The sequence below is a fragment of the Theobroma cacao genome, chromosome 10 (assembly GCF_053813885.1).
Source record: "Theobroma cacao isolate CCN51 chromosome 10, ASM5381388v1, whole genome shotgun sequence".
Classification (NCBI taxonomy): domain Eukaryota; kingdom Viridiplantae; phylum Streptophyta; class Magnoliopsida; order Malvales; family Malvaceae; genus Theobroma; species Theobroma cacao.
The window spans coordinates 19,910,920-19,936,831 of record NC_142648.1 but is presented as its reverse complement, the minus strand read 5'-3'; the positions used below and the strand labels follow the sequence as shown (position 1 = coordinate 19,936,831).

At 35.0% G+C, this 25,912-nt stretch overlaps 1 protein-coding gene and 1 pseudogene across 2 annotated transcripts; both read right to left on the bottom strand.

Annotated features, from left to right (window-relative positions):
• Positions 1 to 7,208: 7,208 nt before the first annotated feature.
• LOC18586819 (germin-like protein subfamily 3 member 2 pseudogene) lies at positions 7,209 to 8,252 on the bottom strand (annotated as a pseudogene).
• Positions 8,253 to 9,586: 1,334 nt separating this feature from the next.
• Positions 9,587 to 18,640, bottom strand: ACR12 (ACT domain-containing protein). 2 transcript variants are annotated; one of them, XM_007010381.3, is made up of 10 exons: positions 18,369 to 18,640; positions 18,119 to 18,173; positions 17,010 to 17,129; positions 16,439 to 16,533; positions 13,632 to 13,716; positions 13,409 to 13,468; positions 10,765 to 10,820; positions 10,290 to 10,395; positions 10,113 to 10,181; positions 9,587 to 9,893 (listed from the first exon to the last, which is right to left on the bottom strand). In XM_007010381.3, exons 1-10 carry the CDS (start codon positions 18,536 to 18,538, stop codon positions 9,831 to 9,833), a joined length of 879 nt encoding a protein of 292 aa, XP_007010443.3. In that variant the 5' UTR covers positions 18,539 to 18,640; the 3' UTR covers positions 9,587 to 9,830. The 2 variants fall into 2 exon arrangements, with proteins under 2 accessions (XP_007010443.3, XP_007010442.3); XM_007010380.3 differs by having other exon boundaries at positions 17,010 to 17,132; positions 18,369 to 18,639.
• Positions 18,641 to 25,912: the final 7,272 nt, after the last annotated feature.

Below are 25,912 nucleotides of genomic sequence, written 5' to 3'. Positions count from 1 at the left end.
GTTGGTGTGGATGTTCATGGCCTGTACATTACCACAACTCATTCATTTCCACTGCGGAGTGACAACTTGTGATATTTCATTGCACGCACGAAATGCTAAATTCTGAACCCGTCCGTTTCATAAAATTTTATTGTACCCATAAGGATTTGTAAGCTTTTCATTCAAGTCCCTAGGAAAAGAAATGGATATAACTTTTAGAACTTTATTTTGCCAAGTAAAAGAAGGTTACTTTAGGATTTAGAAAAATATGACTATCACCCAAGAGACGTGTCCCAGTAAGTTCCCTTTGGTTAGAGTTAAAATTTATAAGACTGAAAGATGATTAGAGTCTACGAGATGATAGCAATTTTGAAAAGTTTATCTAGATACCAATCTGGAGATAATAGTGAAGGTAATGAAATTTGAAGGCCGAGTAGAATAGCAAGGTATGCAGAAACAACTAATGATCAAGAATGTAAAATAACAATTAGATAATAGGAATATCCCAAAAATATCTAATTACGAGATATATAGAGTAGGAAGTTTTTTTTTTAATTGAGAGAAAAAAAAATCGAACTTTGCTTTTTAAGTAAGAGATCATGTATCAATCAATGAATCAAATACTTGAATGCATATAAAATAGGCGCTTTAAGCTAAAAAGATGTAAAATCTAAAACTTTTTAGACGCAATCAAATTTTGTATTTTTATTTTAAATCAAATAAGTCTTTATGATTAACGATTGATTAACTATTATTAGTAAAAATATCATTTATTATTTTATATTATATAATGTTAATATGATATGCTGACATATTATAATTTACTAATAATAGATTGATTTGGAAGGTGGAGCAACTTCCAATGACTGTTTTGTTGATTTAGCGGAACTGTTGTTTTCCTGATGATGTCCTTTCTCACGGGTTCCTCTTTGATTCACTTCGGAATTTCTTTTTCGTAGTGTCAACTCCTGCTCTTCTGGTTGTCTTTGTCAGGTGTTGCTTCTTCATTCTTAAGCTGGGTAGGTGTCTACTTCGTGCTTTTTCTGTTGGTTTGTGTGGTTTCATCCATCGGTTGTGTGACAGCTTTGATTTACTAAAACCCTTTGTCTTTGCTATTTTGGAGCTGGTGCTGGGTGCTAGATGTGATGTGTGTCCCAACTTGTAAATATTGTTTTCCTGCTGCCAGGTCTTCGTTTCTACAACAGATTTATGTATATGATCAAGGGAGGCGCCTCTTTCTGCTAAGCCACTCCCCTTGCTTTGTAATTTGTACAACTGCAATAAAATTCTCACCTATCAAAAAAAGAAAAAAAAATAGATATTGTAGTCTAACTAGGTAATAGTATTGTATTATAACTCTAACTAAATAATTTGTATTATTATCTTAATACACTCCCCTTAAACTCAAGATGTTATGATAGATGTCAACTTGAGTTTGGAAACTTAACCAAACTAAGTCTTGAAATCAACTAGTGGTTGCATGACATACTGACGTGGTGAACAAAATAAAAAAGATTCGACTGAAATTAAATTTTAACCTTATTTATCATAACAAACATATTTCTAAAATTATAAAAAAATTATTTTAGATTATTTCAATATCAAAGGAACCAATGCTGCCATTTTTTTTTATTCCCATTGAATTGTTTTACAAAAGTTGCTTATTTTGTCTCCTCCTAAACTTAGAAAAATGTCTGCTTTCAATGATGACAACATATTAAGTTTGCAAGGTCATGGAGGATAGAAAACATGGAAAAGGCTAACCAATAAATAAAATCATGTATGATCGATCGATGACTAAAACCTCACCAAGAAAATAATCATTATGCAATTGGGTCAAGTTAATAGCTTACCCTTAAGTAAAAATTGGGGTTATACAAAGACCCTCGATTTCAATGTAAAGATAAAATCGTAAACTTACTTGGTGAGCTGAGAAGAATCTACAAATCTAAAAATGTGCAGCGAGATTTTTGTCGAAACCTATGTTTTATAAAGTTTTTAAGTTAAATGCGACAAATAAGGGAAGATATAATCAAAATGGATAAGTTTTGGCTAGAAAATTGTCTTCTATTGGAAAAGTATCGATACATTAAGAATAAGAATTAATATTTAGAGGGCAGAATGCCTTAAGGAGCATTTTGTGTGAAAGGTATCAATACTTTAAGAGGAAGTACCAATACTTATGGTTAGAATGACTTGGAAAAAGCATACCACATGCTTGAGGCGAAAAGTAAAAGAATAAAATGCCTCTAGTTGAATGCCATTTTTACCTTTCTTTCTCACTCGAGCCATCTCTTCTTCCCCTATCCCAAATCTTTCTTAAAGCTGGTCCAAATCTAACCTAAATTCAAGTTTTAAACTGATTAAGGTAAGGTTTTCAACATTTCAAATGTTTTTACCATTGTTTTTCAAACTTAACTTCTCTCATTAAGAGAATTTTTGGTTTTTCTCTGAAGTGTTAAGGTTCTCCAATTAAGCCTTTCGAGAAAAGCTCAAAATGGTAAGTATAAGCTAGAACTAAGTAAGATTAAGTTGAGAATTTTGATTTCAAGGTAGATGATGAACAAACCAAGTATGTGAAATGGGTAGGGGTTGTATGGAAGTTGGAAAGTGTAGACCTAGTTCTAGAAAGAGGTTAATGAAGTATTGTTAGGAAGCTATTGTGAGTTTTAAGTGTGAAAAGGAATGTTAGAATTTGATGATATGGTTTGTTTGTCTTAGGCTCCATTGCAACTCCAAGGGTTAATAGCTAGAGGAGCTTAGCTAGGTGGCCTTGCATTGAGTTGGTGGCATATAAGGTGCATGGACTTGCATTGAAAAATGTTTTACTATGTAAAGTATGAAAAATATGTGTTTGAAAAGAATGTTCCTAGGAAAATGCTTTTGTTATGGTTTGACTATAGAGGATAGGCACATGTGTATGTATGTGTGTATGTTTTCGTACAATAAACTTGCATCAATGATATACCATGTTGTGTATGGTTGTGTTTTCAAAGGTAAACTTCTTGATGTTGTATAAAGCTATGTGATGTTGAACATTTTAAGTAATTGTAAAATGTTTTGTGGTGATGGCAATGCAACTTGGTGAATTGTGGACTCATTGATGGAAGGATTAAAATAATATGTATGTATTGAGTGGCATGGTAACAAAGTTACATGCCTTATGATATTGGATTATGAGAACTATGTAAAGGACTTTATAATGGCTTACATGAGATAAGTGTTTTCGGTAAAGTAGCTTACGTGAAGGACTTATCATAGCGACAACATCATTAGACATTGTGAACAATGGGATCGCCCTAGCTAGCAAAAGAGAATGGAAATGGTGCTAGCTTTGTGGTTGGATGATGGCACAGGCGTTATATGAGGTCATTGGCCCATTGGATCGTATCATAAAGGTTAGCTACCTAGATAGTGGGGAGTGGAATACATTATCCATTGTTGTAAGGTCTATGGGACCAAGTTTATACATAGTGCTTTACTAGTAAGCTCCACTTACCTATGTTTGATGAGTTATGTAATAAGGTGGTAATGATTTTGACTTAAATGATAAATTCAGTTTTTAAAGTATGTTTTCAAAGGGAATAATGTGGAATGTTTTGAAAGATGCTTTGTGGTTAAATGCATATGGTTGGAGTTGAGGGCCTTGGAAAATGTTTAAGTACTTTAAACTTGCAGATTTGGAAAAAAGTATCAATACCTTTGAATACGCTATCAATACTTGTTCTTCAAGGTTGTTTTGAAAAATGCTTCTAGAATGAAAGTATCAATACCTTTAGCAAAAGTATAGATACTTTTAAGACATAATAGGTATAGAGATCATTCTGTTTAACAAGTATCGATACCTATAGTTAAAGTATCGATACTTGTAGCTTTTTTTCTCAAATATGTGGACTTTCAACTTTTTTACTTATAGAAGCCCTACTATCTCAAATTGAAACATATAAAAATACGATGGTAGTAGTTGAAATGACTCCTCCGATGGACCGAAAACAAGCCTCTCCGCATACTCCTTCGCTTGCCAAGCCTTACCATACAAGCATTCCAATCCCCACTAAACCCTCATCTCACAAATTATGTCCTTAGGTCTCAATGCTATTCCATTAGCCCGAATCTTGTGTGACATAAGTTCACCAATCATCTTCGCACTCGTAGTTGGAAACCGCCCTTGCAAACCATCAACGGTATAGGTGTGTACTTTGTGGAATGTCCGAACTTTCCAATATTCTCCTCTATCAGGTAACTTCGTTGCACGAACACTGAACTTGCATGCCTTGTCCTTGCAACCAACCTCATAACGAGCTTTACAAGACCTTTTTACTCTTATCACAAACTTCTCTTTTATAACCAACATGTTTAAAGTTCGTTTCAACTCGACTTTCGACGAAAACATTCTTCCTTTGTATAAGCGATCTTCGGCACATGTCGACTCCTTAGTGGTAATTGTTTGAAAGGAGAACCTTTCTGCACCTGCAATTACCCACGTACGAGATATCCTTGCATTTCCCCTTTCTCGATCACTGTCATCGAGCAATGTATCAAGGGAACGAATCCCGTTCTCACCAGTGATGGGGTTATTGTATATGGGGTCATCACACTGAACATCTCCTACATCAACACCTCCAACAGGTTTCGTTTCACCTTCAACATTATTGCAAATTTGAATGTCACTGTCATAAAGGCAGTCATCGTCTGAACTGTCATCTTGCGATTGTTCAAGCCCATCATCTGAAGTGTGATCAAATCTATCTTCACCGGCAGCGAACAAATCCTCATTTCCCTCATCAAATGCAGTATTATACTCCAGCGTCGCAGTGTCACCCTCCAACCTCACATTGATGTCCTCAACTGTCGTATTCTCATTTGACAATGGCATTTCACACTCTACAGTTTCACTCGATCGTTGCATATGTTCAAGAGAAGCAAGAAATTGGTTTGATGCACATCCTGATCGGAATTGTGCAGCCAACTGTTCTGTGAATGTCGTCTGTCTACCGGGCTGCACAAACTCTTGTGCATACCTCAATTGCCATTGTTGTGGGTTACGGACCGAATGCTGTGGTATATGTGAAGCATTGTAAATCTCATTTTGATTGAGTTGATTACCATGTTGTCCAACTTCTCCATGTGACATAACATTTGTTTGGCGTCCCTTAATGCTGACATACACAGCCGAAACATTCTTCTGTTCTAGCAAAATTAATGCAACATCGTCATCGTCTTTGATAATTGGCCGTGATAGCTCTCCGGGTGTACTGATCAATGCATGTAACTCAATCTTGTCAATTTCTGAGTTTACCCCAACAACATCTTCAACCAGCTTCATCAAGCCCACAAACGACAAATCACTCCTAACCCCCCGCATTTGTGACTCACCACCCTTGTAAATGCCATCCACCCACTGACTACCGTGTCTTATCACAAGTCGCACAATTGGAACCCCATTGAAATTTTGAAAAAAAAAGTTGTCAATCATTTTACACAATACATGCCGTGATCAAAAATTTGTCAGTCGTGTTATTACACGCCATGCAAATAACGTAAAATGTTGTAACACGCCATGCATATCAAGTCAAATGTCGTGACACGTTATGCATCAGTATCGTGACACGCCATGCATTACTGTCGTGACACGCCAATCACTGTAATTACTGACTGGTTACACCAACATCCGTGACACGCTAAAAACCCAAAAAACCAGTTAACCCACGACACACCAGGAACAGCCATGACACGCCAAAAACCCATAAATTCAGTTAACCCACCACACCCCAAGAACAACCGTGACATGCTAACAACCTAAATAACTAGTTAACCCATAACACGCCAGTAATAGCCGTGACACGCTATAGATGCATGGCGTGTAACAACTTTGGGCAATGTTTCTAATCCATCTTATCATTTACACCAAATGTTTCAGAAATTTAAGTGTGTTGCAGAAATAAACCCAATAATAGGTACCTTGATGTCATCTCTACTATAGGGTGTGTTAATCTACGACAATGTGGCAAGATGCCGAGAGATAGACCATAGCCCGATGACGATGGTGCTCAACAGAGAGTTGACAGAGCTCATATAGTTCAGAGATCTGAGAGAGCTGACAACGATGGTGCCCAACAGAGACTTGCCATAGTTGAGATAGAGAAAGATGACCGAGCCCAAACAGCTGCTCTTATTTATTTTTAATGTTTTTCATTTTCTCTCCGGCGAGAGGCAGATAGCTCAAACAGTTGAGCATTTATTTGAAACTATGTTTTTAAGGGCATTTTGGTCTACTCATGTTTATTTTTGGGTAGAAACAGATAACTTTATATGGGTAGTTATTTATGAAATCATTTTATCACGAGATCCTTCTCTCACAATTTCCTCTACTTTATATTTGTCTTTATTATTTTAGCTCTTGAAATTTGTTCTTAACTCCATAATGAAATTTGAAAAATTCATTTTCTTGAACCTTCATTCTACCTTAATCAAGAATTTCCTTAAGTTAAGACATACTAAGAAACAATATGATTTCTCCCTTAAGATCATTTAGGGTGATGTAACTTTATTAATCATCCAGCTACCTTCATGTGCTTCATGTAATGTCTAATATCCATGCCATCATACATTCTTGGTTAAGACTACCTAAGATAATATAAAAGTATAACAATCCCTACATAAGATAACCTGATAATCTCAAGTCTAAGAATCATTTACAAATTAACACATAAGAATGTATTTCATAGATATTTGAATGAACTACCAAATGAAATTCTCATGGTTGGTCATATTCATTGACTTATTCTTCTAACAAGAATTCACATGTTAGTTTCAAGTATTTCACTACTACAATATATGAAACCGATTACTAACTTTATAAGTAAGAATTATAACATGTGATAGTGTCACAGCTTTTATCAATGTCCTGTCTTGATCAAGTATTGATTAGGAATTATTTAAAAATGATGCTTTAATGCAATAAGGGTTTCATAATTATAATTTTTTATAGTTCTTTTTGTAAAGCATATCCATTTCATGAACTTTATTTTTATAAATAAATAAAATAAAATGTATAAAGTTGTAAATAAAGAAGATCTGTCTTATTAGAATGCATAAAATCGATAACAATGTTTTCTACAAAAACATATGGATCGGCTTGGAAGATATAAGTACACTCCACCACAATGTGCCTTGTCAAAAAGCTCCCCACCGTCAATAATCAATGAACAACATTAAAGGAAGAAAACTTTGGTAATCTGTTTCAAATTTTCTCTCAGAAAATGTCTTATTGGGGACAATATCACAATTCTCGTAGTTGGCACAGTCTGCTGTGTATGGAAAAAGCAAAGCATTATTCATGGAAGTATCAAATAGGTAAACTATTTTAACCATCTAGCTCAACTCGTGGGGAGCAAATTTCCTCCTCAAGTTGGCAATCTCCTTAGCACTCAACCCAAAAGCCTTCTCCAAAAGTTTTTCTTCGATCCCAGTACCAAATACAGCATTTGGAATTCTCAGCAAACCAGGATTTTGGCTGTCAAAACTTCCCAAGATTGTAGCAGGCGTATCTCCAACATTCATTTGGAAGTGCAGTAGCCCCCTTGGAAACACCATGACTTCACCCTTTTCAATCACTTTAGCATAAATTCTGTTTTCTGTGTCGACGAATCCTGAATAAACTCTTCCTTGGAGAACAAATGCTATTTCAGTTGCTCTAGGATGGAAATGCGGCACGTTGATGCCGCTGACTTCAAAATCAGCTCGAACAAATGACATGCCTAGTGTATTCAAGCCTGGAAAGACATTAACGTTCACTGGCTTAGCTGCTAAGCCTGTTTCGCTGAATTTCCCTGGCAACTTTATGCCGGAGAACACGAAATCTTCCACTGTGACAGCTGATGAGTTCCTGCACGTTGCAATTCCTTTCTGGGGTATACAGAAGTCTTGAACTGGATCAGGGTCAGAAGCCAGGGTCGCAATAATGGCATAGTTGTGGAGGAAGATGGCCAGCAGAAGTGCCGGTTTTAGAGACATTGTTCTGCAGAGGAATTAAGAATGGGAGAAATGGAAAATGGTGCCCTCCTGAGTCAAGAACAAAGTATGACTCTAAACCCCACAAGGGCAAGATTTCTGCATCAGAAAAAGCTATTAGCTTCGCTTCAGGCTGATCGTGGGTAGACCTAATATTTTATATAGCCAGTGCATTTCTGAGCAATGCGCTTTTGCTTGGGGTCAAAGGGAACGAGGGGTTGGTTAAGCTTAGAAATGGCAACAACAACCAATCCTGGTTAGCTTTTGTGTCTATAGTGGAAACTTAGCGAAAGCAAAGGTGAGCTGTGTTAATGGCTTTGATTATTGAGCTAGGCGTATATCTGAAGATACAATGAATCACTACAGAATTCTTCAACTCAAATCTAGATTCCAACTGCTCCAGAACAGACAAAAAAGTGGAAAAGAAAAGCATGAACCAAGTGCTTTAAATTATTATTTAGGACCATGTTCTGTCTTCTCTGGGATTGAGGTGAGATGGACCACATTGATGTGCTTCTCTTGCACAGTATGGCATACCATTTTGATATTCTCCATGTATCTATATTGCAAGATTCTCAAGTACATTTGTGATATTCATATCCAAAACGTTGACAAGTCCAAGTCTTTATTAGTATGAGCTACAATATTGTTGATAATTTTCGACATCATCATGGATATAGGAACAACCGTATGAAGGAAACACATAATTGAGGTTGGAGGTACACCTGTTTGGTGGAACAGAAACAATCCATTGCCTTGGCAATCGCATAATTAGAGACGTGGCTTGAACTATAAAAGATAAGATGATTTAATAACAACATTAATAATTCAGATCCAACCAAACGTAATGTTTGAAAACACTCAAGAAAATGTGAATAAATTTTTATTATTCTATTACTTTAAATCAAACTCATGTATTTTTATTTTAAGTCAAATAAACTCGTATAATTAATTATCATTAATTAAAATAACACTTATTATCTAATACCCACTTTAACATTAATATGACACTAACATAAGAGTTTAAAATACCTCGTAACCATATCATTATATTATATCAACTTGTCCCACCATTATCAATTATAACATACGTCAACATACTACATTAACACCACGTGACATGTAATGACAAATGATATTTAACTAAGAATAATTAATTAATCATTAGTTATAGACTGATTTGATTCAAAATAAAAATATATAAATTTAATTAAACATAATAAAAAATAAAATATATTTAAATTTTTTTATATAATTAACTTTTTTTTAAGTATTAAACCAAAAATAATATAAAACAAAAAGCCTAGTTGGAAGCTTTTCTTTTTCCCTTGCCTGTCTTCAAACAACCCACAGTTTGTTATTTTAGCATCCAATCACAACACAGGCTGTTGGATTCAAATCTTGCCAGAAGCACCTGCACCAGACTGGCCTTCCTGTCCCTTACCAAATACTACCTCCCGATCTTTCAGAAATAAATGATTCCAGTCAATTTCCACAAGCCAAAGCTGATCAACTATATATGTCTATAGGGCGTGGGGATTCTACAATGCACTAGGGATACAGACTTTATCACATGGGGAAGAAGACCCAAAAATTAGTTTCCAACGTAACCAACATTTCGCTTTCATATATCATTTGCTCCTAATCAACATTTCACTTTCATATGGGAAGAAGTCGAATACGAGTCTCAATTTTCAAGACATCCAAGAATGCATTGGGCAACATGAATCCATAAATCTAGAAAAAAAAAAAATGATAACAAGTTCAATATCCTCAAGCCCAAATGCGAATTGGTACAAGAACCTGTACATGTGATTTACATGGTACTTCTTCAAGTACTAGTAACTATCGATATCGGTTTCTGGCCTTCTGAGGTAATATCGCAGGCAGTTCACCAACACCTGTATGTAACACAGTAAAAGATATTTTGAGTCAGAGAAGGGAAGAGATCCAGCAGACATAATAAATTTGACAAGAAACATAAAACTATTGGCTTTTATTTCCCGAGATGCATTGCCATATCACAATTTAATTTGAGACATAAATGATACTGGAGACTTAAGCAACCTAGAAGAAAAAGGTTATTGTTCAGCAAATCTATCATCACCCTTCGCAAATACCTGAGACAAGGAACTGTTTAAAGCTGCTCCTCTGTAGCTGACATGAAACTTGTCTTTCGCTACCAATCCCTGTAAAATACGGAACCAAAAGTGGTGAAAACAGTTGCAAAACCCAAAGTTTGTCTCTATGCGCATGTGTGGTCACTTAAACACACACACAGAGAGAAAGAGAAAGACCTCTGTATCAATTTCTGCAGACTCCACATCAATGTTGACATCAGTAATGATTTTGATAATCTCTACAAGCAGTCCAGGTCGATCTGCTGTCTCTATACAAAGCAAGCTGGAACCATTGAACAAATGCATAAGCAAATTATTACAAAAGGAACCTATCTTCTATGGGAGCATTTCACCTGCAATTCTTTTTACTAAAATCTTGCAATTATCCAATGAGGGTGTGTGTGTATATCCACTTATAAGTGTGGGCTCCATATAATATTTTAGTGTATTCCTACACAATTCATGATTGTGATAGGCTAATTCTAATGTAATGATTGTAAGAGATATGCTCCCATCTTCTACAAGACCACAACCTAAAAAAGGGATTCATACGGTTTAAAATCCCTCAACACATATGTATGATAAAAACAGTGGGGAGTTGTGAATTATGTGCTGAAATCCATATCCATTATAATTTATTTGGAGAGCAAACCTCCTCTTGGGTCCGTCTTCCTTGACATATATACGAGTAGCAATGTCGATATCAAGCTGCATCAACAAATAAATAGACTTAGATTTAAAGTTCTTAAGATCCCAATCCTGTATAGCACATGCAACAACTCTTTAATAACTAAAATTAAGAAGGCATCATCATTGTTTAAGCCTGATGACATCTTGATGACATGGAGGTGCACTTTGCTTAGCCTTACCCCCAAAAGGCACCCAAAAATAAAAGTGAAAACGGATGGCAAACAAAACCCATACTCGATGAGTTCTGCACTGCCGCAATCAGATAGGGCAGATTTTTTTGTTTGAAAATCAGGGGTCAGAACAGGTTTTATGTTTAAAAAAGGCAGGTCAGCGGCACGTTTAAGGTGCCCTGCTCCACCCCACCCCGAGTTATATATAAAAATAATACTATTTTATTATTTACTTAATTTTATATTTACGAATCAGACACCCAGTAATTCAATTCCAGAAGTTCGGGGACAGAAAAACATAGAAAAGTACTTCATAAGGCTCCAGAGCAGAAGACAGGAAATAACAAACTTAGAAATGCATTAAGAGTAGTTGGCAGCCATTCCATGTCAATGTCAAAAGAACCTAACTACATCTGTTCAAATGATTTAGCTATGGCAATCAGTGTTTAATCAGAAGCACATGAAAAGAATGACAACACCATTTTAGGTCTTAATTAACTCAAAATATTCCCCTTGAAAACACCACTAGCCACCCGTCCTAAAAAAACACTAAGAAGGTTAAATAAAACTGAAAGTTTCTTCTGTTTCCTAATGTCTGAAGGGAAATCCATACCAAAGCTACCACACCAAACAATGACTTTCCAAGTTCATACAAATTAAATGGAAATTTCAAAATATTGATCCTAAGCAGCAAACTTCACAACATTCATGATCTACTAGTTACTCATGTTTATGTATAAAATATTGTATGTCCAAGTGATGTCCAAGTGCAGATGAGATCATGTGCACACTGTCATCACTACTATTGATGGAGACAGATGTTTAAAGATCTCTACACACAAAAACACACATGTAAAAACATGCCTAAAACTGAAGAAACATACATGGAAGATCAAGAGTGGTACATTCAGAAAGAAACCATGCCATTATAGTTAACAATTGCCTTTCAAAAAAAAAAAATATAGTTAACAATTAGCAAATAATAGGGCATATATCCAGGAACCTGCATCCTGGTTTTAATGACTCAGATAGCAACAAATAAATTCATATTCTCTTTTTCCTAGTTCATTTTATCTTCAGTTTTTGCAGTTGGTCTTACTGAACCTTACAATCTTTCTTCAATACCTGCCAGAAATGCTGACTAGTTTAGAAGGCTAAGGTGCCTCTTTGAGCTTGCTGTGTTATCTTCTTCCCATTATACAATTCAATCTCATTACCCTAGTTCAAAACCAATATGGCTGCACATTTTAGGATGGTCTATATTACTACGTAGATTTTGGTATGCATCCTACAAAAGTTTTAGTCTCCAATTGGTTCTTACTTCTGCTACTTGCTTTTTGATTTTAGAAGCAAAAAGCACATTTTCAGACAAACAAATAATGTTTTTGAATAATTGAACTTCAAAACTAATTCTTTTAAGTACTCCCTTTGTCTCAAACTGAATGTTCAAATTTCAAATTACACAAAGTTTTAGAAATGAGATATTTTGTTTTCCTTTACAAGTTTTAACCTTCAGGTGTCATAAAAGCTAGAGGGACCCACGTAAAGTTAGTATTTCAATGAAGAGCAACACTAGAAAAATGCTGCCCATTTTAGGAAAATGGACATTATTTTGAGACAGCCCAAAAATGAATGTGAATAATCAACTTGAGAGTAAAATGCATGATTCTACTTTTATATAAAATATTTATGTTGAAATGTCTGTTGCTTTTTAATACTTTGCTCATTTGTAATCAAATATGACCTTTATTATTTACCTTTCTTTGGCAACTTTTGAGAAAGAAAAATGCAAGTAGCAAAACATCTAAATGAAGCCTTAACCATAGCACTATTAAGTCAAAATCTTTTGAACCTGAATCAAAACCAACCTCAAGTCTGCAACTCCAACCTTGACCAATGGAGCTAACTAAAAACATTTCTAGCAAGCAGGAATTCATTTTTCTAAATTTTGTTACTCTACAAGTACACGTTCTTTATGTTGTTGTTTTCTCATTTTTTTTTCAACCACCGACAATCCAACTAAAATAAAAGCACCAAGTTTACAACCTGAATACAAAAACATCATAGTGTGTTTTGTTACTGCATAAAGAAAAACCATTTGACTCATCAGTAATTCAGTAAACAACTCATCCTCCGCCATTGCAAAATCCAGAACCATTGACTGTATGCATAAATGACTAATAGTTGCCAATATTTAATGTATTATAACAATGCCGTAAGAGGCAAAAGGGTTCACTGAAGCACCAAGTATAAGGAACTGATACACTAGGCACCAAAAGGGCACTTGCTTGAGCAAGGGCACATACGTTTTTCTCCCAAAAATTAATTCCATATATATTTTAGAAACTATGCTCATCCTGTAGAAGACCAGAAATAACAAAGTGTACCACATTAAGGGGTGAAAACAAATTTTCAAAAATCTTTAGATAACTTCACCTTCTTTTCTGGAGCCTTTACTCCAAAAGCCTCACCCATAGCAAGTTGCTCACTAGATTCCTAGCAAGAAATCAAATTTAAACAAGGATATTTAACCAAAATCTAATGCATAAAATAATTGTAGAGAATATCTACTTTAACTTGATAAGTCACAAGACCAACCACTCATGAGAGAGAAAGAGAGAAGAGAGAAGGACTAAAAGTATGAATTCAGCATACATACTGGATGGTACTTCAAAAGATTATTTATAATGGTGAGTCGAATTCTCTCTAACATATCAGGATCTTCAACTTTGCGCCCAGTGTCTCTAGCATAACCAAATCAATTTATGAATGCTGATCACTCCCAATAAAACATTCAAAATTAATAAAGGACTAACATATGTGCTGTGAGAATGATATTGATGTTTAGTGCTGGATATATTGCATATACACTCTCTCACACACACACTCTCTAATCAAATTCAACTTACATATTATCCACCTACTGTGACAGACCACAAAACACAATATTTAGAAGTCAAAAAGAAGCCAGAAGGAAATATGACAACATGAAGAATTTAGCAAAACCTTATGGACTTTGTCAAGATATATCAAATTTCCAGGATGTAAATGGCTTCAAGTTTTGATCTTCTGCATGTCAGCAATTCTCACTAAAAGTGTTCAACATTTGGAATCAATAAAAAACAAAAATGTTTTGGCTTGGCTAATTGGTGTGTTAAGAAACCACTAACGTTGCACAAAAAATTATACAGAATCCATGCAATACAAAAGAAATTCAACCTAAGGTTGTGGGATGCTTGTCAAAAGGGGTACATGTTAGTTAGGGATATGCATATGAGACATGTCTTATTAATGACTCAATACACAGTATAATGATGGTAAACATGGTTAAATAGATGCATATTTATAATTTGCCCCCAAGTTGTTTAGCTTAAATCCCCTTGGATATAGAATTCCCCATGAATGTTGTAAAATACATATTTGGTTGCCAATGTCAGAACATTTTTGCAATTCGTTAGCAGATGTACCATAGCCTAGTCTGCAAAATGTTGGCCAATAGGGGTATAGAAATCTTGGCCAACTACGTGCCTGAAAGAAAGTATGAACATGCTCTTTACAACTAGAAATGGCTCCTAAGGTAGGAAACTGCAACTATGTTTTTTCCAGTCTTCTTTATTTCTGTTAATAAACAGAAATATTTGCCTTCTTGCTCACCATATTGGCATAGTGTCGGCATCTATATCTAGTTCTCCTCAATAAACTGCTTCTGCGGAATATTTCACTTGCTTTAGTATCAAGGGTAGACCATAGAGTACCCATACTATATCAAAATGTACACTTTATCCAAACTAAAAATTTGAGCAATTGGCCCCTCAAACATTTAAAACATGTATCAACTTAGTCCAACCATTAACACTGTTAACCCAAAGCTTATGGTGTACCTAACCAATGGAATCATGCCATGTGTTATGCCATGATTGAAGTTTAAAACACTAAAGTATTACTTAGACTTTTGATGTGGACACATGCAAAACATGTGGCAACCTCTTATTGACCACCTGAATTTTTTAAAAAAAATCATTTTAAAAAACCCCCTCATATTCTTCTCTCTCTTTCTTCAAGCACTTCAACCCAGAAACAAAAAATCCCTCACCCCACTCTGCCTCAAGATATTTTAGTGACATTGCCAGCAAGGTTGTGGCTGCCAGCTTGTACTCCCCCTTTTCATTTCTCTCCTCTCTCCTCTTTCTTTCCTTTTCCCCCACAATTCAGCCTCTCTTTCTCATGACTTCTCTCCACTGCTTTCTCTCCTCCCCCCTTGCTTTTTTTTTTTCCAGGCCTGAAGCCTGCCCTTAGTGCTATGTGTGGCCAGCAACTCAAGCGGCGATCAACTCCCTCTTTTGTTTCTATTTCCTTAGCTTAGCTTCTTCCTTCTCACTGCTCACTGTTCTCATGAGATTGTCACCCCAAATTCTCCCAAAATCACTTTCTTTTTTGTTTAATTTCCCTCAAACATATACACAGTCTTGAAATTTGATGGGTTGATGCTCTCCTTTAATTTTTATTTTCAATAGTGGTTGATTACATTTGTATTTTGTATGAATTTGATTATGGGTTTTGGGAACTGTGAGTGTTTGGCCTTTGTGATTTTACTACAGGTTTTGGGTTTTCAAAGAGAAACTTTGATGTGGAATCCAAGAAGAGAGAACACAATAATAGAAACAGAAAGGGAAAGGGAGAGACTGTACTGGAAAAGCATGAGGTCACAGCTCCGAAGGCGTTATCATTTTTGTGTTCTTAATTTTCTAAAATTTCTGGTTTCATTATTTTCAGATGAAAAAATACAGATTATCATGTTTTTAAATTCAGGTTTCCCATGGGGACTTGTCACATGCCCTCCACGTTGAAATTCCAAGCAATACTCAATATCTTAAATTTTACATTAGACATAACGCGAGGTTGTGTTTTATTGGTCAAATGCCACATTATCAGGTTGTCTTCACAATTTTAATGGTCTGACTAACTTACACATTTTGAAAGTTCAAGGAGTCAATTGAACATTTTTTCAGTTCAGGTACAAAAGTGTATGTTTCACTATAGCTCAGGTACCATATGTGAAATCAACTCTTTTTTTCTAGTTAAGTATACAGTTCATACAGATGTATCTATAGGTCAATCAAACAACATTCCAATCAGCAAAGATGAGTGTTGTAAAGTAGTCTATTAGTTAATTATTTCTCATGTTATAAGCCATGTACCTTTTTTGGGCACAAAACCGCAGACTTATGCATGTTTGATAGGGGAGAACTACATTTTTATAAACACAAGCATCCGAGTGGCAGTTTAATCATCTAAAGACAATGGTTGGCCAAACATCTAAAGACAATGAGGCAGAGAACCTTGAGATAGTAATGAGACTGGTCAAGCAAACAAATATTTACACTATCAGCAACTTGTTACTAAACACATGCTCAAAAAAGGGAAGGGGAGAAGATGAGTCATATCAGCTTTTAAAAAATAACTCACAATCGCGTGATGAAAAATTTTGTTTGTGTGACTGATCCTTCAGTGAGAACAGTTCCCTTTGCCACATCTAATCTCAAATCTTTCAATGCCCTCATCTGCCCAAACATATATAAAAGGAGAGTCAAGAAAACGTACAAGAGAAAGGAGAGAATTATCATATCCTTTTACTTTTTTCCCTAAATGAAATAGCTAGATCCATAGCCTCCCAGAATAATTAAAATTGGAATCAAGACCATTCATTGGTGCATCATTTTTTGGATTTAAACATTTTAAAAGCATCCTAAAAAAACAATCAGCTAGTGTGTTACACAAATTGAGCTGAGGAAGTCTCTTACCTACGCATAGATGACTCAATTACAGAATAACACACAAATATAGTTAAAATTACTCACATTGCCTCCACAAAGTAATTTAGTGCTCCGGCTTTACACACAGAATTTTCTCTGTTTCAATCTTATGTAACTATTGGAGAAAATGGAATTCCTCATGTTTGCTAGGCCAGTAAGCCCAGTGAAATAAGCTACTAATTTTAAAAAGGAGAAATCAAAATAAGTTGTAATAGCCACTTAACTGTGTCAATGAGAGCACCCAGACGATCTCCAAAACTCAGCTGCACAATTGTTGCCTCTGAATCTGAATCTTGATCAATCAAAACTATTGGCATTGGAATATAATCAGCATCTTGGTCAGTCTTCTGCAATAAAATCATCCAATTAAACTAATGACAGATCATTATATATGTAGCTGTGATGCCGGACGAGATATACTCATGAAGGAATTAATCAATTTAGATATTAATTTTCTGAACTTTATATTTTTATGGATTGGATTGTGATTTTAGTATCTAGGAGATTATTAGTGCATTAAGGGCTGTAATTGGTATTTCAAAATTTTTTAGAGATAGGAAATAAGCAACAACTACTTATAGTATCTTCTGTTTCCAAAGCTTTGGATTCTAGATTATTGAGATTTTGGTACAGAGTCATATGATTTCCTCTCTAGGAAGTAAGAAATAAATTACTCTTTCCCCTTCCAACTTGGCATCAGGTTGTCATCTACCAGCTACAAACATACCTACGGCAAAATAAGCATTTCAATAAAAAACCCAACATCCAAAAATCTTCCAAGAGTCATTAAGAAAGCAAGAGAGGGACTACATATCAAGCTCTTCAATTGGTAAAATAATTTGGTCCTTTCAGTTGTAAAAGTACACTCCATCTCATGGGTCCAAATACATATCCTTAAGCCTACAATATCTCTAGAAGAGACTCAAATAAGTGTTGCTCATTTACGAAGACAAAAATACTTTTCCGACTTTGATTAAATCCATCACTTTATATTGAAAACAATACTTATTTTAGTTGTGGCTTACCCCTTATTGCAGTTTCCTTATGAAACACAAATATGGTTGAGTATGCAGTAATCCTACACAATCCATTCTTTTTTTCTATTATTTGGGTTGAACTTAAAAAATATGCTTACATCATGTCGGAAGAACAACATCAAAGACATAAAACGTTCGACTTTTGCCATGATACATTTTATGCCTTGAACCCTGAGCTGAGGGTAACATTAAGCACCGGATATGACAGCAATTCTTAATATTACTAAAACAAAACGATGCCTTCAGAATCCATATGTGAGTTGAGTAAAATTTACACAGAGGAAGAAGATTCTTACCAATGAGGTTGAACTAACAGCGTTGGGACCCTCATTGGCAGCATAAACGATGTTCCTGCATAACCATAAGCAAGTGCTGAAAATTTTGATTCCAAAAAAATACCAATCAACTATTTCTATTAATTAGTATTAGCACTACCATCTAATATTTTATCCAAAAAAGAAACAAAGCAGCCAGTAAGTCAGTCACTGCGATTTGAGAAAACAAAAGCAAAAGGATAGATAATAGACAGATTGTCCTTGTTCTTACTTTTTGGCAGAGAAATTGGTTATACTGCCGCACCCAGAAAAGTTTTTGCGGATTATGTAGGACTCGATAGAAGAGAAGTGAAGAGCAGAATGGGAATCGGAAATTCCGGATCGTCGCAGACCAACGGGAGAAGAGCAAGAAGAAAAGAAGAGGGAATTGGGCAGCGCCATGGAAGTTGAACTCAACAACTCCAATGATAGAATTCAGACTTCAGACAAATTTTGTTTTTTTGGGGGTTTACTGATGTGGGTCGGATGGGAATTTTTCAACAGAGGTCGATGGGGTATGAAAGTATCATTATTCAAGGGTGGCGTGTGGGACCTGCTTCGGTTGCTGGATGCCACGTCATTATGGGTTGCATTTTGTCTATTCTTTATTCTTTTCTCGGGCTTGAAATGAAGTCCACCACAATTACCGACGGTAAATTGGTAAAAATTTATTCTGATCCGCCTGGATTAACTAAAAAAGGGAATGGAATCGAAAATTAACCAAAATTTGAAATTTGTCTACAGTAAAAAAAGTCCTGGAAGGGCGTTAGTTGGCCGTCACGTGAGGCATTATTTTTTGGCCACATGGATGTCTTTAGTTACTTCACACGATCGGTGGGGTTAGAATTTTTTTAGTTGTTCGTTTCTTTCATGCATGGGTGGGTTTTTTATGTTGCTTTTTGCTGCTTTTCTCTGCAGCTTTCTCACGGGTGGATTCTTGGGGATTTGTTTTGGATGTCGTGCATGCCTTGGTTTACGCCTTTTTTTAGTTAAAGTGACTTCTGCAGTTGGGCCTTTGAAAGTTGATATGCGAAGGCTTGCATTGATGGCCACGGGTTCTTTTTCACTCGCACCGTTCGATTTGGTCACGGTGTTGGCTTGGTTGGTATGGTTTGTTGGGATGACGAATGTTGAGTGTCTATGGTTTTAGTTGGACTTCGCTTGTCTTTGCTTGGCTTCGTCCACCTTGTTGGTTTTGAATTATATTATGTTTTGATCTGATAAAAATTACATGATATTTTAAGTTTAATATCAAGTATTTGACATTATCTCAATTATATTTTTTATATTTTAAAATTATAAAATAATTTGAAAAACCATGTATTATTAAAAAATATTACAAAAACTTTCAAATAGTGAATATTCAGCTAAGTAAACAAATAGTATACATATATTGAATTATTATTTGATTATAGATATAAGACAAGGAAGAAATAGCTAAAAAGAGACGCCAAAAAGTCAAAAAATCTTCAATACACAAGTCAAGAGTCAACATTAGAAAAACTCAAGTCGATCCAAAGGTAGAATGAGTGAAAAACTTGAAGAATACAAAGCCATAATCTACCCTAGCATGTCTATAATCAACCTTGAAGCAAAAAGTTCAAAAAATTGAAGAATTACACAAACATAGTCAACTCTAGCTGTTTTATGGTTGACCTTAGCAAGCCTGATGCCTAAAAAAGAGGGAAAATGAAAGACATAGTTGACCTAGCTTCACCATAGTCAACTACCTCAGCCCAAATTTGCAAAAGACATACTGTTGGGAAATGGATCAAGTATAGGAAGGTTATACTCGACTACAGAACCCTAATTTGAGAAATTCGAAGAACACAATAGACCTTAGGAGCGTTGTAGTCGACCCTTGGAGCATGTAGTTGATCCTTAAGCTTCAACAATGGACAAATTTAATTCAAACTTGTATCTAATGGCTTCAAACTTCATTCTAACTATAAAAAGTTACCCTTGAGTCAATTGGAAGGAAGAGAAGACCAACACATATTTGAAAAACCCTAGAGAAAAATCCTAAACCTTATTTTTTCTCTCTAGCCTTCATCTTAGTCTTCCATCAAGCTTTGAAGAATCATTCACTTAAAAATCCTTAAGAAAATGTTTCTTCTTTTTGTACCCAAGCTTAAACTTCTTTGTATCCAAGCTTAAACTTCTTAGCACCCAACCTTTGTAAGGCATTCTTGCTATACTTTCTACGCATCTTGTAAAGGTTCTAACTTAACTTTGAAAAGTTATTTGTTGAGGATTGTGCTTACTCTCATGAAAATGCATTGTCGAGGGTTTTGGTTGAGCTCGTGAAAAACCATTGTAAGGTTTTGTTGGTTGATCTCGTAAGGGTTTAATGCTAGATCTCATAAAAAGCACATTTCCTTTAATGGCTTTGAAATTCCTTAGTGTTCAAAAGTAGTAGATGTAAGCACTAGAGAAAACCAAACCACTATAAAATCTTTGTGTCTTGGTTTTAAATTTCCGCATTGTGATTAATTGCTTACATTTGCCTTAGGAAAATCTTTTACTTTATTTTTGTTACACTTAATGGTTCATTAAAGTATAAGTTTTGATTTGACAAAGAAGTGATCGAAATTGTTTTTCAGATGTTCAAACAAGTCCAAATGCTCCTTTAAAAAAGTTTAATAAAAGGGCTAAATACTTTAAATAGAAAACAAGAAAAAAAATGTTTTCAAATTTGAAAAATGCTATCAATTTATCAATAGATGTTCTTCGTCTATCAATAGATGAGCTTATCGATCGAGATATTTTCTTCACCTATCAATAGATGCACGACATCTATCGATAAATAACCACCTGAGAATGCTTCAAAATGATTCTAAATGGAATCTATCAATAGATACTTACATCTATCGATAAATGGGCATGAATTTGAAATTATTGAAGGCAATCTATTGATAGATTGAGAAATATATAGATAGATTGAGAAATCTATTGATAGATGATGACCATCGGAACTTGGAACAGTATGCTAAATGGCTATTTTCACAATTAACGCATCCTTAACTACCTCTAAAGCTTCAGCTACTATAAATTCAAGTTCCCACGGCATTTATGAAGGTTAAAAGACTTTGAAACACAACTTCAAGGGAAGATTTAAGCTCAAATCATTTAATACTCTTTAAACTCTTCTTCTAGTATTTAAGTATTCCATTGTGTCATTTATTGAACCATCATTGCTTGTTTTTTTCTTCACCAAATATTGTACTTAACTTGTTACTGAACCTTTAAGAGGCATTCTAGCTGCACTTACACTCTCTCATTGTATTCATTTGAGTGGTTATACTTTAACCAAGATAAATGGTAGAGTGGTTTTGCTTTAATCCAAAGTATCTCCCACTTAAAAAACAGATTTTTTCTGAAGAAAAAGTTTTCGCTGGAAAATTTCGATGAAAATTTATTTTACTTATACTAACGGATTTCCCACAGATTTTCAATGGCATTTTCCAACGGAATTAATTCCATTGGAAATTTGTTAGAAAAAGTTTTGGCGTAAAAAAAATTAATCCCGTTAAATTTTCCAATGGACTTTTCGACAGATGTCCAACAGAATCATTTTCGTTTGAAAGATATTATATTGGGTTAGATAGATAATCTTATATTACGTTTGCACTTTGTTTGAAAGCTATAGATAATCTTCTATATAGTTCACTATTTGAATAAAATAATGACTACATATATATATATATGATTGTATATTCAATAATTTTTGAACTGAAAATTACTACTTAAACAAAATAAGATTGTAATATATATATAGTCCACTTTTGTGCTATAGTATTTGAATGTTTAATTGTAATAAATAGTTTCTAAATATAATTTATGCTCACTTTTCCTGTTTCAATTACATCATTTGGTTTGCACTAAGCTTTCACTTACTTTTTGCTTATCCCACTCTTGAGTTTCCAACTCCAAGTTTTGAGTACCATATTGCCTTCAACGGTGTTGCATTGGGAATTGTAAGTAATTGATAAACCATATAGCATTGAAATAAAGTTAAAAATTTTTTTCTGTTATAATAAGTTATTAAAGTGATATGGTTGGTGCTTTTCCAATATTCTACATAGTGTTTGATGCCATTATAAAAGTGTTTTAAAAGGGTTAGTAAAAGGAAAAAAAATATTAAGAAAAATAATGTAATAGTGCTAGAAATTACCTAGATTTAGTCATGAAATATCAAAAGGTTGCCCATATCTAAATGCAACAAGCAAAAGAGTATTAATTTAATTTTTAATTTATAGATCAAATCCAAAAGGCAATAATATATAGATGTATATAACATTATATAAATATATATATAAATGTTGAATGCATGGTTGGTTTCTTCACAAGTTTGTAGTAATTACGACTTTGGTTTTTATTTGCAATTGTTTCTATGAAAACAATATTAAGACTAGAAAATGGATAGAGATCGATCTTGGATGTATCAATGACTAACTCCTAATGGCTTCGTTTGGGATGAATTTACGAATGGAGTTCAAGAAATTATTGATTTTGCTTTTTCTAACTCTATATTTATGCGGGGGGACAAAATTAGATAACCTTACTCTCGATGCAGCAACACTAGGTTTCTAAGTTCCGATAAGGTGGTAGAACACTTTCTCAAAAAGAGTTTTACTAGTGCTTACACAATATGGAGTTTACTGGGGAACATGAAGTTAGACAAATCATCAAGAAGATGAGATGGGGTTGAACCATATTTTAGTCATAGGGAATGTGATGCCCCACTCATAAAAAAAAGAAGAAGAAAAGAAGAAGAAGAAGTAAGTAGGGGTCGGCATGTGAAGAGAAAAAGGGAAAGAAAAAGACAAAAGAGAAGAGAAAAGAAAGAAAAAAAGGGGGGGCCTGCCAAAAAAAAAAGAAAGAAAGGAGAGAGAAGAAGAAAAGTCAAGCTGTCAAAAATGGAGAAAAGACAAGAAAGAAAGAAAAGAAGAAAAAGAAGGAAGAGAGTGGGGGCCCAAGGGAGAGAAAAAAGAGAGGAAAAAAAAAAGAGAGAAAGGGAGCAGCATCTCGGGGAGAAGAAAAAAAAGGAGAAAGAGAAGAAGAAAGAGAGAGGAAGCACGGCGATGAGGAGAAGAAGGAAAGGGAAAAAAGAAGAGAAAGAAAAAGAAGAAGAATGAGAGAAAGAGTAGCGATAGAGGAGAAGAAGGAGAGAAAGAGCAACAACAGAGGAGAAGAAGGAAAGAAAGAGCAGCGACAGAGGAGAAGAAAGAAAAATAAGAAGAAAGAGAGAGGGAGTAGCGACGGTGCCAAAGGAGAAAGAGGAAGAAGAGAAAGGAAGAAAGAAGAAGAGAAAGAAAAAAAGAAAGAGAAGCGCCGGCTGGAAGAAAGACCGATAGCAAGGGGAGAAAAAAAATGGGAAAAAAGAGAAAATAGCTAAATACATGCACGAAACAATAGCGAAGTAGCGTCCCGCTATTGTGAGGTGAGTAAGTGCTAAATTTCAAAACTATGTCCCTATAATATATATATATATATATATATATATATATATATATATATATATATATATGTCATATTTGACAGTTGACAAAATTGTAGAAAACATGAGTTGGTAGAAAGCCTTAGGTTGTTTGTGTTTGTGACAAAGATTTTAAATTCGTTTTTCTTCATAATATAAATATATATATATATCTACATGCTTTTAAATACGGGAAAACAAACCTTTGACTGGCTTTCTCTTCAAAATCATACCTTGCAAGTTTGTGTGATGTTTAGGCCAAGGGCCTTTGTTTTGATTCATAGAAGTTGATGATAAATTGTTTATTTCATTTAGAATGCCGATTTGGTAAATATGCCATGCTTTGAAATAAATTATGCATAACATTCATTTTATGATTATACGGCTTTTAATCTGTCATGTTATGCAAATGTATTAAATTGCAATGATTCTATTTTAATGTGATTGAGATACTCTAGGTAGGACTTGTTACCACACCAGGTCAAGTGTGGTCTTTGTGCACAAAGTAAAAAATTGTTGATTATCGATATTTGATTGTAAAGGGGGACCTAAAGCCTTGATTTATATTGGGTGACGTGGTTAGTTCCCACGAGTAGGTAAAAAGGGGACCTGAAGCCCCGATTTATATTGGGTGGCGTGGGCAGTTCCCACGAGTAGGTAAAAGGGGGACTTGAAGTCTCGATTTATATTGAGTGGCGTGGGCAGATCCCACAAGTAGGTAAAGGGGGACTTGAAGCGTCGATTTATATATGGTGGCGTGGGCAGTTTCCACGAGTAGGTGATGATGTCTGAGAGAGTAAGCTTAAGGGCTATATTAAACCTATTCGAGGATGATGCTCACTTGTAGATTTTTATTTCACTATGCATGACATTAATACTTGAAAATTTTTATTTATTTAATGGCAAGTGAAATTTACTTATTCATCGGTGATCAATTAATTCACCTTTTTATATTTAAGAATTTTCATTTTTCACTTGTCATTGAATTTAATATTGACTGGATGACGGGGTTGAAAGATTTTCTAGTATCCTAGATACAACTGTTTTCATACATGTTTACTTGAGGATTATTATTTTTAAGAATTGCAAGGTATTAAAACAAAATCTCTCAGTTTTATGGAATGTATTTTCTACACTTACTCTTGAGTTTATAAACATTCCACCTTTATGTTTGTTTCCCCTCTTCGCCTGCTCACGGGGTCGATGATGATCTCTGAGTCTATGAGACTCACACCCCTCTTATTTTCCCTTTTTGCAGATAGAAATCAATCTAACGTGTAACCATCGGGGCATACGAACCACCGCAGAGTAGGTAAAGACATCTCCTAACCCCGCTCTGAGTCACTCTTGTCATGACTCGAAACTCCTATCGGGCCCGTGACAACCGCCATGACGTCCCGATAGGCCCTCATTACCCCGAATGCCAATTGAAACCCCGCAAGGCTTAGCATCAGCTTTCGTATCTCCCCGGTGAGCGACAGTTATTAAATCTTATATTTCAAAAAATCATAAGTCGTTTCCAAATCAAAACAATAAAATATTATTTTTTGGTTCACAAGGGCATTTTCGTTATTTTTTTTCGATAATACCGAAACTCGCCAAAAACATGGTGTAAAAGCTTAATATGTTCATACATATTTTAAATCAGATAACTAAAGTATAAAATTACTTTTACAATGACACGTGAGCCCCCAACTAACCAATAAGATGCGAGTCTGTGAACCTATAATTTTGACAATGCAAGGCTAACTGAAGTCCTTGATTCAATCGACTATCTACTAGCTATCCCGAACTTGAAATGTGGGGAATTGAGGGTGGTGAGATTATAAAATCCCAATAAGTAAACAAACACCATCTAAACTATCTAAAGACGAGTAAAGAGAGACAATTAAAAATAATTCATTTTAGCAAACTTTTCACATCACGAATATTCATTTCAACCAAATAATCAATATGGCTCATGAATTACTCAAAACTTGGCTCATGCCAAATCTTGTACTCGGGGACATCTGGACCAAGGGTATCCAATCGAGTCCGTCAAGACTGTTAAAATTCATATTTCGCATAAATCATATTTTTATTTTGAAACATAGCCGTTCCTTGGCGTTGGTCGAGTCTCACTCTCAAGCGGTGGTCCACGTGAAGTGCACTCAAAAAGCCCACCTCAGGAGATACCCTACGCGCCTCTACTACCGAGGTGAGAATATAAAATAGTTTACCGTGCCCCTCTAATAGGCTAGCCCACGGAACCCCCCACCACCGCAGTAGCTAATCTTTTATCTACCACCTAATTTATA

Coding starts and splice junctions, on each gene's coding strand:
- ACR12 (XM_007010380.3), bottom strand. CDS start 18,538: ATGGCGCTGCCCAATTCCCTCTTCTTTTCTTCTTGCTCTTCTCCCGTT. Junction 13,469..13,631: donor ATCTTTTGAAGTACCATCCA/GTATGTATGCTG, acceptor ATTTCTTGCTAG/GAATCTAGTGAGCAACTTGC. Junction 10,396..10,764: donor GAAGACGGACCCAAGAGGAG/GTTTGCTCTCCA, acceptor CAATGGTTCCAG/CTTGCTTTGTATAGAGACAG.